The sequence below is a fragment of the Lacerta agilis genome, chromosome 4 (genome assembly GCF_009819535.1).
Source record: "Lacerta agilis isolate rLacAgi1 chromosome 4, rLacAgi1.pri, whole genome shotgun sequence".
In the NCBI taxonomy this organism is placed as follows: domain Eukaryota; kingdom Metazoa; phylum Chordata; class Lepidosauria; order Squamata; family Lacertidae; genus Lacerta; species Lacerta agilis.
In genome coordinates, this window is record NC_046315.1 from 69857757 (window position 1) to 69870943 (window position 13187).

The 13187-nt window shown below is 39.4% G+C and overlaps 1 protein-coding gene across 2 annotated transcripts in view; it reads left to right on the forward strand.

Annotated features, from left to right (window-relative positions):
- Positions 1–13187, forward strand: part of PPP2R3B (protein phosphatase 2 regulatory subunit B''beta) — a 37866-nt gene that overhangs the window by 21926 nt on the left and 2753 nt on the right. For both annotated transcript variants that reach the window (XM_033147492.1, XM_033147493.1), the window contains 11 exons: positions 2630–2815; positions 4294–4397; positions 4973–5075; positions 5615–5689; positions 6754–6840; positions 7879–8035; positions 9849–9897; positions 10236–10325; positions 11481–11656; positions 12150–12268; positions 12379–12485. In XM_033147492.1, the coding sequence (XP_033003383.1) occupies positions 2630–2815; positions 4294–4397; positions 4973–5075; positions 5615–5689; positions 6754–6840; positions 7879–8035; positions 9849–9897; positions 10236–10325; positions 11481–11656; positions 12150–12268; positions 12379–12485 (1253 nt within the window). The remainder of the gene's footprint in view (positions 1–2629; positions 2816–4293; positions 4398–4972; positions 5076–5614; positions 5690–6753; positions 6841–7878; positions 8036–9848; positions 9898–10235; positions 10326–11480; positions 11657–12149; positions 12269–12378; positions 12486–13187) is intronic.

The following is a 13187-nucleotide window of genomic DNA, read 5'->3' on the forward strand; positions in this document are numbered from 1 at the left end:
ACGCATCAGTTTCCTGTAGATGTTAAACAGCATAGTGGATAAAATTGAACCTTGAGGAACCCCACATTGAAGGCTGCACAGGCCCACAGATCATTCCCCAAGCATCACTCTCTGGAAACAACCATCCAAGTAGGACTGGAACCACCACAAAGCAGTGCCACCTAACTCGGACAGCCACTCCAGAAGGATACCACAGTATTGAAAGCCACTGAGAGGATGAGAAATAGACATATTATCCCCAACTCTCTTCCAACAGAGATCATCATTCAGTTCATCTCAAGCAGTTTATGTTTCAAACCGGGCCTAAACCCCTATTGAAATAGATCTAGAACATCATTTTCCTCCAAGAACACCTGGTTCTGGTCCATGACCACCTGCTCAATAACGTCCAAGAAGGGGAGCTTGGCAGCTGACTGATAGTTAATTAAGATTTTCCAAATGCAGGGAGGATTGGTTTAATGAGGATTAGTTTTATCATTGCCTCCTTCAAGCAGGTAGGGGCCACCGCCTCTCACAAGGAGGTATTAATCACCTCCATGGCCCAGAGTGTGGCCTGCCACAAGCGTTGGGCCAGTGATGTTAGGGGCCAGAGCCAGTCACCTCGGCATGGATGTTGAAGTCCTCCAGACCCAGCAGTCTGGGAGTCCTCAACACTGCCTATGAGACTAGCTTTGTCGGCTCAGGCAGGAAGACTGCTAGGCAGCGAGGTAGCTGGTAAACAGCAGAATGCCTAATCAATCCCAGTTGCCTACTGCCAGGAACACATTGCTTTCTTTCTGCTCTTGCCATATACCATATACCAAAGCATTTTTTCATTGTGCATGCTTGTGCACCCCTTTTGGTCATCATTTCTCTGCATCTTTGGAGAAAAAAAATGTGTCAGCATATATCATCTACTTCAAACTCTAAAAGGTGTTTACTGAAGGCCTTACTACCTGCTGGTGGCAATGTTTGTGTTTCCTCAAACAGCTGGTGGTCGTGTTTAGCTGTCACAAGCCTAACATGTAAAGAGCAAAGTACTTTTGTAAAGAAGGGAATGCTAAATATAATCAACATTTCCCAAATTTAAAGGCTTAACATGTTACACTCTGCTGTCCTCCACTTGGCTGCAGTAGAAAATAATTAGTGCTTACAAGCTTAAATTGTATGGTGTGTTAGTGCTGCTTTTTGTTGTCATGAATTTGCTTGTAGTGAGCTGTTTTGCAAACTTCAGTTTTCATTTCTTAGCTGAAACTTTTTTGTGCCATTTTGTGTGTATACACTTATGTAGCAGTATGTGCTACAATATTATGTGGCAAGAGAGTTTAAACCCTGCAATCTGTATAATTTATGGCCCTATTAGTCATAGGGTAGGGAATTAGCTATGAAGAGCACTGAAGCTCTGACCCTTCACTATTGGAAATACGGTTGTCCTCCCCCACCCCAGCACCATATACAACTGGGCCAGGCTCAAGGTTCTCATATTAATATTCAAAGCCCCGAACAAATTAGGTCCATGATATCTTAAGGACCTCCTGAGCCCTTATACGATATCCCAGCTCAGTCTCCGTATCACACAGAGGAGCACTGTTGGTTGCTTCAGAAGCCCAAATTGCTTCAACTAGAAGTAGGGCATTTAGTGTTGCTGGCTCCATGCTGATTCTTCAGGCATAACCTTTTCAAGAAGAACCAGCCATTTTTACCATTGTTTGTATTGTTTTATGGTGCATGTTTTATTGTGCTTGCATATTCTGTTGTATATTGCCTTGATACCTTATTTGAGAGGTGGTGATCTATAATTTTTTTATAAATAAAGCTAACTTTTCAGAACAGTATGCAATTCTATTTTATAGTGCAAACATATGCATGTCTATTCAGAAGCAAGCCCCATTGAGTTCAATGGGACTTACTTCCAGGTGCATATAAGATTGCAGCCTTGGTGTAGCATTTCTCAGATTTATTCCATCTGTTGTTCCCTTTGCTGTATGCTGTCATATTTCCAGACAGCAATATGAATAAAAGATAAATCCTTGTTTACCAAAAGCAACTTTTTATCAAGTTGCTCATTAAAAACTGCTATTGCTCTTTTTTATTTTGACTAATGGTCACATCTATACATACGTTGACATGCGATTTCTTCCCCTCTTTAAACTGAATCTTTAAAAAAATAAAATGCAGCCGCCCCCTCATTTCTTCCAAGTATACAGTATTACTTTCCACCCATTGTTCTCCCCATTTGAATTTGGAAAAGAACTTGCTAAACAACTGGAAATTATAGTGTAGTCTTGACACATTTAGCAAAACTGTTCATTATTTGCTAGTGATTACTTGGTTATGTTGGTTCCAGTAATAGATTAACCTTTGAGCAATTGCAGATGTTTTGTTTCCCATTTCCAAAAGCGTGAGAGGAGGCTATAAGGCAAAAGGCAGTTTTTTTCTATCACAAATTTAAAGAATAGTGACTTTCACTGTTAGGCTTCAGAAAAATCTCTCATTTGCCTCCCACCCCAGTTTAAGTGTTATTCCAATATTACCATACAAATGTTATAGTGGTAGGATTGTTAAGTGTACATTTCAAGACTTGGAGACAAAACTATCAAGATGCCTATTTTAGTTTATGTCTTAAAGTTAATTTTTCCTTTTTCTATAGGTTCAGTCAAAGAAAGAAGAACCTTTGACATCGTCACTGAGCCAAACCATTCCAACATTTTATTTTCCTCAAGGATGTCCGAAAGAAAAAGTGAACATAGATAGTGTTATTACTAAGATAGAGAAAACTTTTGCTCAGTTTCCAAATGAGAGAGCAACATTAGAAGATATGGGTAAAGTTGCAAAGGTGAGCCAATAGGTTTTTCTTCTTCTTTTCCAGAAGGATATGAAGTTCATGAAGAGCATCAAATATACTGAAGTGTGTGCAGTGCAATCCTAGGTGTGTCCATAGGGCTGCATCCTTAGTATATTATTTGGGAAGGAGGAAATAATTTTTAAGTGGGACCTACTCTGACCATAATGGCGGAGTCACTGCCACTTACCAGGAGGGGGAGGGATGAGGCAGCAGGATGGTTGGCACTGTGTGGGTGCATTGGTGGAGATACTCCTCACCAGCCACCAGCATGCCACTAGCAGCATGTGAGAATATGGCCTGAATTAGAAAGATCTGCAAAATATGCGGTAGCAGTTTCTTTCTTGCATGGTGCATACAGGTGAAACTCGAAAAATTAGAATATCGTGGAAAAGTTCGTTTATGTAAGCAATTGTTTTCATTAGCTACTGGAGTTTAATATATGAGATATCGACTCATGACATGCAAAGCGAGATAGGTCAAGCTTTTATTTGTTATAATTGTGATGATTATGGCGTACAGCTGATGAAAACCCCAAAGTTGAGATTGTTAATTTGGGGTTCTCATCAGCTGTACGCCATAATCACAATCATCAGCTGTACGCCATAATCACAATTATAACAAATAAAGGCTTGACATAACTCGCTTTGCATGTCATGAGTCTATCTCATATATTAGTTTCACCTTTTAAGTTGAATTACTGAAAGAAATGAACCTTTCCACAATATTCTGATTATTCGAGTTTCACCTGTAATTCACCAGGTTGAACTGTAAATGGCTGTGCACAGTTAGGCTTTGTGTCATCAGTGTAGTCATAAAATTGACCTAAACATATTGTACCTTAAGGATCTCTCCAGCAAGTTAAGGTTCACGGACAGTCTGTATAAGTTATTTATGCAACAGAGAGGCTGACAATAACAGGTTTTCCTATGGAAAGAGTTGTACAGTAGTACCTCTGGTTACGAACTTAATTTGTTCCAGAGGTCCGTTCTTAAGCTGAAAGCATTCTTATCCTGAGGTGCACTTTCGCCAATAGGGCCTCCGGCATGCGATTTCCGTTTGCATCCTGGGGCAAAGTTCACAACCAGGAGCAGCTATTTCCAGGTTAGCGGAGCTCGTAACCTGAAGCGTTCGTAACCAGAGGTACCACTGTATTTAAAAAGAAGTAAAGGAAAAAGTGATAGGATTCAGTCCAGCAAGACCTTGCATGTTACAGGTGGCGTTTTTGCCAGAAATATCCCTTTAATGAGCAAAAGGTTTCAACTTAAATTCCAAATGAGTATAAATAAGGTTGTACTGCATCTAGGGCAGTACAGCATTTCACTCAATAAATTAAACAATGTACTTTGATGCTTTCAAAAGTGCAATAAAAATGAAAGTTACTTTCCTTTTTCCAAAATGTTGACATTCTAATAGACCTGACAGTTAGTTCTAAAAAAATAATCCTCAATTTTGCTTTTGATTAACTCTAGGCTTGTGAATGTCCTCTATATTGGAAAGGTCCACTATTTTTTTGTGCTGGAGGAGAACGAACAGGATTTGTATCGGTTCATAAATTTGTTGCAATGTGGCGGAAGTAAGTATGATTTATTTAGCAAGGCCATTTCATCATGTTTTAAATAGTTTAACTGAATAACTTTCCTAGAAAAAAACCAGCATTAGAATAAGGAACATGGCAAGAGTTTTAAAATATTTATTGTCTTCTTCCCCAATCCCAAAAATGTATATTATTATTAATAGTTATTTCAGGCATTACAATAGAATGACATATATAAAACAGTTATGCATGTAAAAACAATTGCCCAGTGCTTTTTTTTCTTAAAAAAAAAATGTTTAGGGATACTCTAGTTTTGACTCAAGAAAATCACCATTTTATAGTTCAAATCGGGGAAAATAAATACAGTAAATGGACAAAAGTACAAAGATTCACAAAATGTTTAGGGGTATGCATGCCACTATGTCCTTCCAGAAATTTTAACATTGTGCAGAATAGACCTCCTGATAGGATGCTATCTGCAAGAGGTCCTCGTGCAGAGTGCAGTGATTGGTTGGATATGTAGGAGATGATTGGAGCATGTGTGGCTCACCTGGGGCCCTCCAGGTGTTGTAGGACTATATACATGTGCATATTAGACTACTTATGCATTTCAGGATTCTACAGACTTGCCATGATGCTGCCTCCAAGTTTGTTCATCTTCTCAAGAGCCCTGGATGTAACTATTTGGTACAAGAAGACTTCATTCCATTTTTACAAGTAAATTGCACTTTCTTGCTTTCTATTTTTATGTCATGAACCCTTAAAAAGACTTTACTTTCCATTCTTTTTTAAAGAAATAAACATGACTAGCCCTTATTTGCTAACTCCATGACACACAAGCTGAAAGATCAAAAAGCTGAAGCCATTCCTAGGCAGCCTGATTACTAGAACATGGTGAAAATGAATCAGTGCTAGTTTTCTCACCCAAAGTTGATATGAAGGCCATTCTGTCTCCATAGCTTTCTGAAGCCTTTCTATTCCTTTTCTAGCTCACATTCGGATTACATATGTGCATTCGCCCAGCTCCCTACTCTGAATCCATGATTGTCTTCTCTCTTCCTCCAAACTGTTTTCCTCCATTACTACTTCCTCTTTGGAGAAGAACCCTTTTCCCAAATAACTGGAATTTTGCCTATTATTTCTAAAATTAGAAATTCTGTTTTTCTTCCTAAAAATGAAACCTACTTTTCAAATAAGTTAAGACATTGTGCTTAAGTACCAACAACATGCTTCTAACCTTTGTGCTTCTTTCTTAGGATGTGGTCAATAGTCATCCCGGTCTAGTCTTCCTAAAGGAAGCATCAGAATTTCATTCTCGGTATATTACAACAGTAAGTGTCTTGTATATAAAGCTTGTTTTTTCTTGGGGTCAATCTAGAACAATTTGAGCATATAACACCAATCCTGGCACAACTGCACTGGCTGCCAATTAGTTTCTGGGCCCAATTCAAAGGGCTGCTGTTGACCTATAAAGACTTAACATGGCTCAGGACCTCAATACCTTAAGGGCTGCCTCTACCCATACAAACCAACCCAGATCCTGCACTTGTCATCTGAGGCTCTTTTCTATGCCCACCTCCCTCCCAGAGAGGTTTGGGGGGTGGTAACAAGAGAATGGGCCTTTTCTGTGGTGGCTCCTTGATTGTGGAGTGGCTCGCCTTTCACCATCATTACATGTCTTTAGATGCCAGGCAAAAACATTCCTCTTTACCCAGGCCTATGGCTATTAAATAGTTGAAATAAGTGAAAGTGTGGGGGAGTAGACTGTTGTTATAATATGATCATTCAACCAGCACAAGCATTTCTGCTCGCCAGTCAAAACGATATCCCTTCCCCTGCCGTTCTGCGAGTTCTCCTGATCCCTCAGAGCCGACAAGGTGTTTGTGTATAGCAGGGTAAAGCTCCATTAAATTAATGAAACTATTTGAATTGAGTAACATGAGTCTGCCACCATCACATATAATATTATTACTACTACTACCACTTCCATTTATATACCACACTTTATCAAAAGATCTCAGGGCAGTGTACGGCATTAGAAACACATTACAAAACATCAGTGACCAAAACATAATAAAAACATAGTAAAAGGCATACTGACAGACAGCCTAATAGTAAAATAATAATTAGTGCAACATTGAATTCCATCATATATCCCACTGAAAGTTTTCTCAGCTTTGTTTAGGTAAGTACAAGCCTTTTAAAGCTTGTAGAATGTAGAAAGCAGGGATTTGGAGGAGAGGGAGAAAGCACAGTGGCTATAGATTAAGCCCGAAAGATCTGTCAAGGTTTTGAGCAAGTTAAATTGAAGGAGTGTTTGTATCTTATTTAAGTACTCAGACTATTTGAATGAATGCAGTTGGTGCATCATTCATGCTTTATTTTTATGTTTCAGGTAATACAAAGGATATTTTATACAGTAAACAGATCCTGGTCAGGAAGGATCACTTGTAATGAACTCAGAAAAAGCAGTTTTTTACAGGTATGATCTGTGTAGTTTTGTGAATAACAACATAAGCCTTTATATGTTAACTGTTCAAATAGAGGGCACTGAAATCAATGAGCACCAGATGGTTTAGAGCAGTGTTTCCCAAAGTGGGAGATACTGCTTCCTTGGAGGGTGCTGGAACTATCCAGGGGGGCATAAGCAGCTTCGGGTGCAATTGGGGGGAGGGGGCAATGGAAGCATAAAGGACACTTTGAAAAACTGTTCATACATGTTTCATCTGTTGTGCAATGACGCTAACTGCCAGGTTGGGCTCTGTTGCAGAACAGCAACAACTCCTCCCCTGGACCCAGCAGTTGAGCTGGAGGTGAGGGGTTTTCCTGGGCTTGGGTGAACCCTTTTTGGCTTCACCTAGGAAGTGGGTTGCAGCTTGACTGCCTATTTATATAGATACATAAAAGAATGCAAATTTGTCACTGCATATTTCTGTTTGTTCAATCAAAGAAGGTAGAATTCTGGGGGGATGCTGAGTATTTTATTTTATTTTTCTGAAAAGGGGGTAGCAGGCTAAATAAGTTTAGGAACCTCTAGTTTAGAGCGTGAACTGGGTTTTTTCCCTGTGGATCTTAGTTCTGTTCGGGAATATTTTTATTTGCAGTTAGCCAGTAATGTTTAATGCTTGTGATTTGATAATGTTCCAGTTGAATTCTAAGTTGTTTTGTTGAAAGCCTGCTGCAGGAGGTTGTGCCATATTTATTTAAGTAAGATCATATTTTTCATCAAAGAACGGTTAAGCACAGTTCAAGCAGTAGTTTAAATCATGATTTACACCACTGCAGATGAACCTCCAGTTTGCATGCTTCCTCTCCCTCAATGCACATGGGAGGAGACAAGTGAAAGTTGTTTTCAGTTTTGACTAAACCTCAGTTCCCCGTTAGGTTTAGAACTTTGGGGAGTTGTTGGTATAGATACTATAGGCTTTCTAGTTATTAAATCAACTCAGTGGGGCCTATAAGATATTGAATTCTTCCTACAAGCTGCTAATACGGTACTTCCTCTCTTTTTTATCAATAGAATGTGGCATTATTGGAAGAGGAAGTAGATATTAACCAGCTGACAGAATATTTTTCATATGAACACTTCTATGTAATCTACTGCAAATTTTGGGAGCTGGATACAGACCATGACCTTTATATTGATCCAAAGGATTTAGCTCGGCATAGTGACCATGGTATGACAAATGGAACAATTCAGTTCATTTTGGATAATGCATGAGAGTACATTTCTGAGTCTGCAAAGCTGGAAGAGGTCCTTTGGCTCTTCTATGACAGCACAGAAGTTGCCAGCCAGGTGGGGCAGAGCCGCTACACTAGCTTCCCTGCATAGGTGGCTGTTGCTTACTTGGAGGAGAGAGGCCGATGCAGTGCAAACACACCAGCAGAGCCATTCTGTTGTTTTTGGGAGTGCATTTGCACCAAGCTGACTTCCCCGCTGTGTCTCCTTTTTGGTAAGCAACAGCGACCCACTTGCTGTGAAGCCAGCATAGTGACTCTGCCCCCACCTTGCAAACTGCTTCTGTGATAGTATCCATATTTGTAGCAAACCAATCCTTAATCTTTGATCATAGTTCATTCCATTAAATTTTCAAATACATAAAAGAATAGTCTGTAGACCTGGATGTTACATATGTAAAAACTCTATGTACTTTAGCATATCTGAGGAACATTCCTGTAGACTGGGAGCCAGCTTCTGCACACACAGTACTCAGAATCAATGTGTGCTTTCCTATGCCACTTCTGTGTGATGCTTGCTGTATGATTCTTCTTAGTGTTTACAGTATCTATGGTGCTAATAATTTCCTTTGCGGTGATGTATCAGAGATTTTGCTGAAGTCCACACGGAATGAGAAATATTTGAAAGATGAACTAAACTGTAGGGTTTCATCTGCTTTAAACCTTTTCTACTGAGGAACTAGTTATAAAAAGGCAGTCTGCGGTAGTAAAATACAACTATATTATAGTAGCTTGGCTGGTACCAGTGCAGAACATTTGTGTTAGTTTAATGATGGTGCACTCTTCTGAGGATGTGTGCATGAATGTCCTGAGGACAATTACCAATACACAGTCAAGAGCTATGATCAAAGAGGTTTGGGGCTATATACCTTTTACACTGTCAGATGTCATTTTATCTGTACTGCTAAGCCTCCAGATTGGCTAACAGAACTAACACTTCCATTGTGCCGATTATCCCTTCTAGACTCACACTGAACTTGAAATTAAAATTTAACTGGATTTTTGTTTCTTTTATAAGAAGTTTTAATTAGACACACCTAAGAAGGGCTTAGAATTTTGAACAGAACTAGTGGGCCAGTTCATATGCTCAGCATTCTTACCTGACATGATTTCCCTTTACATCACAAGCAGTGTTCTTGCCATGCAGATATATGTAGTATGTGATACACATGTAGGCCTGTGGGATGCAGTTTCCTCTCCCCCAAGAGACACACACATTCCCATGGGAAACTACAGGGCAAACTTGGCATACTGACATCACACTTCATTTACCTAAAATATGTCCAAAGAGGATCTCTGCTGGGTGGGTATTGATTGTTAGGCCAGAGTCCTTAGATGTTGATTCCTTGGTGAACTAAGGCTTCATTTGCTGGAGTAGGGAGGAAAATTGTTCAGTGAAGCCAGAGTATGAATGTGTTCCAGAAGAAATGTAAGATGTTTTTCAAAAATTCAGGTTGGCCGTTGTCCAGGTAGAAACAGGCACATGTGTTCAGTTGCAGGCATTTAAATAGCATTTGTAAATATTATAAGACACCCAGACCCCATATTTTAACTGATTTTAATATTGGGTTTTTATAATGTTGTATCCTGTCCTGCAACCTTATAGTGAAGCACACATAAGAAATCTAATGAATAATAAATAAGGCAAGGAATGAAATATTTCTAATAAAGTGTTTTGCACCAGCTCTGAAACATTTAAAATGTATGATTTAACTTTAACATATTGACTATAACTATTTTGCTCTTTCACAGCTATATCTAACCGGATGATAGAGAGGATTTTCTCAGGAGCTGTAACAAGGTGTCTCTTTTTTACTTTTTAAATTTAACCATCATGTTTCAAGATTAGTTGGCAAAGTACATGGACTGCTGAATTCTGATAAATATGAAACATATTTCCAAGATTCAATATTTCCCTTAATATTGATTATTCTAAATGCTGCATTTTTGAAAAGATTGACAAACTGTAGGCTAATTTATAAATTATTTTCCATATGTTAAAAGTACAATTTGGCTATAAAGAAAAAACTGCATTTTCATGACTGACAGCAGCAGTTGTGTTTTAGAGTACTAATACACATATGAAAATGGTTTTTAATACCTTCTCTTCTCCCTTTGCTTTAATCACCTGAATCTCAGAGGCAAGAAAGCGCAGAAAGAAGGAAAAATAAGTTATGCAGATTTTGTATGGTTTTTGATATCTGAAGAGGACAAAAGGACTGCAACCAGGTAAGAATTTTTATCTGTTAGGAGTATAATTGCAGGCCTTTTGTACAAGATCATGGGGTCAGGTGACTTGTGCTGCTACCAAAGTTTGATAATTAAATTTCATTTTATAGATCTTCCGTACGTTCAGTACTAATGAATTAAGAGGTTTGTGTGTTAAGGAGAGGCTGGGTGCCAGCTGTCAGGGATGCAGTTATTTCATACTACATTGAGCCAGAGGGTTAGGGTATGAAATGTTGGCATTCATCTGGCTCGAGATACAATGGAGTGTGCCTCAGGGGGTGAAGTCAAACCCCATTGCATTAGCAGCACCAAAGTGACTTCCCTAGGACGCAAGCCTCAGCAGTGCGTTTGGCAGCAGCTTGACTGCTGGAGTTGCCAGAAAGAGGCACACAAGGCGTTATCCAACTGTCTTAGGAACTCCAATCCGGATTTGTGTAGGGTTTATTCCTTAGCCATTTCTTCTTCCAAAGATATCCCACAAGGCAGCAGAGGTTTAAGATCAGTTGTTTTCTTCTCCCAGATGTTCTACCTTCCCAGCTTGACGAGCCCCATCTGCCCCTCACTTCCCTCTGCAGCGTGCAGAAATCACCTTCTTGACCATTGGAACCCCTTTTTTTTCTTGTCCACTCAATTCCCTTCGTATGTAGGAGAAGTCCCTAACTCACCAAGGGTTTGAGACCCACTGGCTACCCTCACCTGGTTTAGCCAGCAACAGAGGAGGTGATTTCTGACTATGTCCCCCTCCAGTATGCCCCACAAATCTGTTCTGGAAGAGTTTTTCAGGGACTGGAGTTGCAGGAGCAGAGAGAGAATCAGAGAGGATGTTCTGTTTGCAGATACCTCTATACTTGAGCAACTTCCCTGAGAAGAACCCACTGGATTCCACCCAATGTGTCCCACACTCTTGGTCCATGACACTACAACAAAGGAACAAAATGAATGGCATGTGTAATACTCCCAAGCAATACCCACATACAAGCAATTGCTGCTGAATACTTTTTGTGTCATTGACAGTTTAAAAGCTCAGCATGTGTTCTCAGCATTTCACAAATTCTCAGCCATTTGCAAAAGGTCCTTTGTGTTTTTTATGTTATGACAAAGGATATAAAAATAAATTTGAAATTGGGTGCTAAATTGTTTAATTATTCTTTGCAGCATTGAATACTGGTTTCGCTGCATGGACCTTGATGGGGATGGTGTATTGTCAATGTATGAACTGCAGTACTTTTATGAAGAGCAATGTCAAAAACTGGACAATATGGCCATTGATCCTCTGTCATTTGAAGATTGCCTTTGCCAGATGCTTGATCTTGTGAAGCCAGAGTGCGAAGGTGATAGGTTCTTTTCCATCTTAACAGCCTCTCTGCAGCAATCTTTTTGCTAACAAGATAAAATCATGTGTGAAGTCTATTTGGCTAAATGTTCTGGTTTAGTTATCACATTTAGCAGGCAAAATTCATCTGATAAATTGCATTATGACAACATTTCAGTCATAATTTCCAACCTGAAAATTGGCAAAATTATCAGGTTATCAGACTGAGTCAAAAGCTTGCTAAAATTAGAATTGTCACCCCACTCCAGAATTCATTATGAGTCTTCATCCTCTTGGGATGATGCTCCAAAGGGACTGTTTTGATTTTAATAGTAATAGGAAACATTATTTTTGAGGAAAAAAGTTACTCCACAGATCTTAATTGGGGGATCTCTCATATATTATCCACAGGGGTTATTAGTCCTAGTTCACATAACCAGTAAAAGCAACATTTATATCACAGCCCCTAACTTCTCAAATGTTTAAAACCTTGTTTCTGATCCTGTTTCCAGGGAAAATAACTCTTCATGACTTAAAGAAGTGCAAGATGGCAAATGTGTTTTTTGACACCTTTTTCAACATTGAGAAATATTTAGACCATGAGCAGAATGATCAGTTTTCTATGTTGAGGGTAAGAACAATTGGTGTCGCAAGTTGATGTTCATAAGCTTAACATTCTCCTTGATGATAATTTCATTTAACATTCTTCAGTATTATAAGCATCATTGATCATACTCCTAGGGCACTGAAAACGAAAACCAAGAACTGTCTGATTGGGAAAAATATGCTGCTGAAGAGTATGATGTCCTAGTAGCAGAGGAAGCAGCTAGTGACCAGTGGAATGATTGGTGAGTACAATTTTTAAGGCTTGATATTTTTATTTTGTTTTTAGGTATGCTGTAAGCCACCCAGAGTGGCTGGGGAAACCCAGCCAGATGGACAGGGCATTATTGTTATTTATTACTACTACAGTTACGGAATCTCTGTTCTTAATATTAGCAAAAGAGATTGGTTTTATTACCACAGCTCAGGCTTAGATAGACAGGAGCAACTAATTCAGGGAAAGATAATTATTTAATGAAGAATTTGGTTTCCTGCAAACAAAACACAAACCTGTTCTGGGTACAGGCTGCAACCATGGTTTTTCTAGAGGAAGTCCCCTTGCAGCCTAGTCCAACTTTATTTCCAAAGCCACCTGAGAGAGCAAGTATTTCAAAGCCATGCCTAAGAATATTGGCTGTGTTCGCATAGAATGCTAAACCATGGTTTAGCTGGGAGGCTGGGCTCTGTGTATGTTGTTAAAATCCATTTCCCATCATTCCTTTCTCTTGGACATGCTGGTGTGGCCTGATGAGAAGTTGACGCAAACACCTGGAGTGCCACAGGTTCCCCATTTCTGATTTAGTGATATGTAGATGAGCATTCACATCGCACAGCAAAGGGCTGGGCTTATATGCTGCTGCTCTCTTCCCATGGAGCCAAGAGCAGTTCTTCTGAGTTTTGTTTTGCTTTCAAAGAAACTCAGTTTATTGTTGCCTATGAACTGGGGA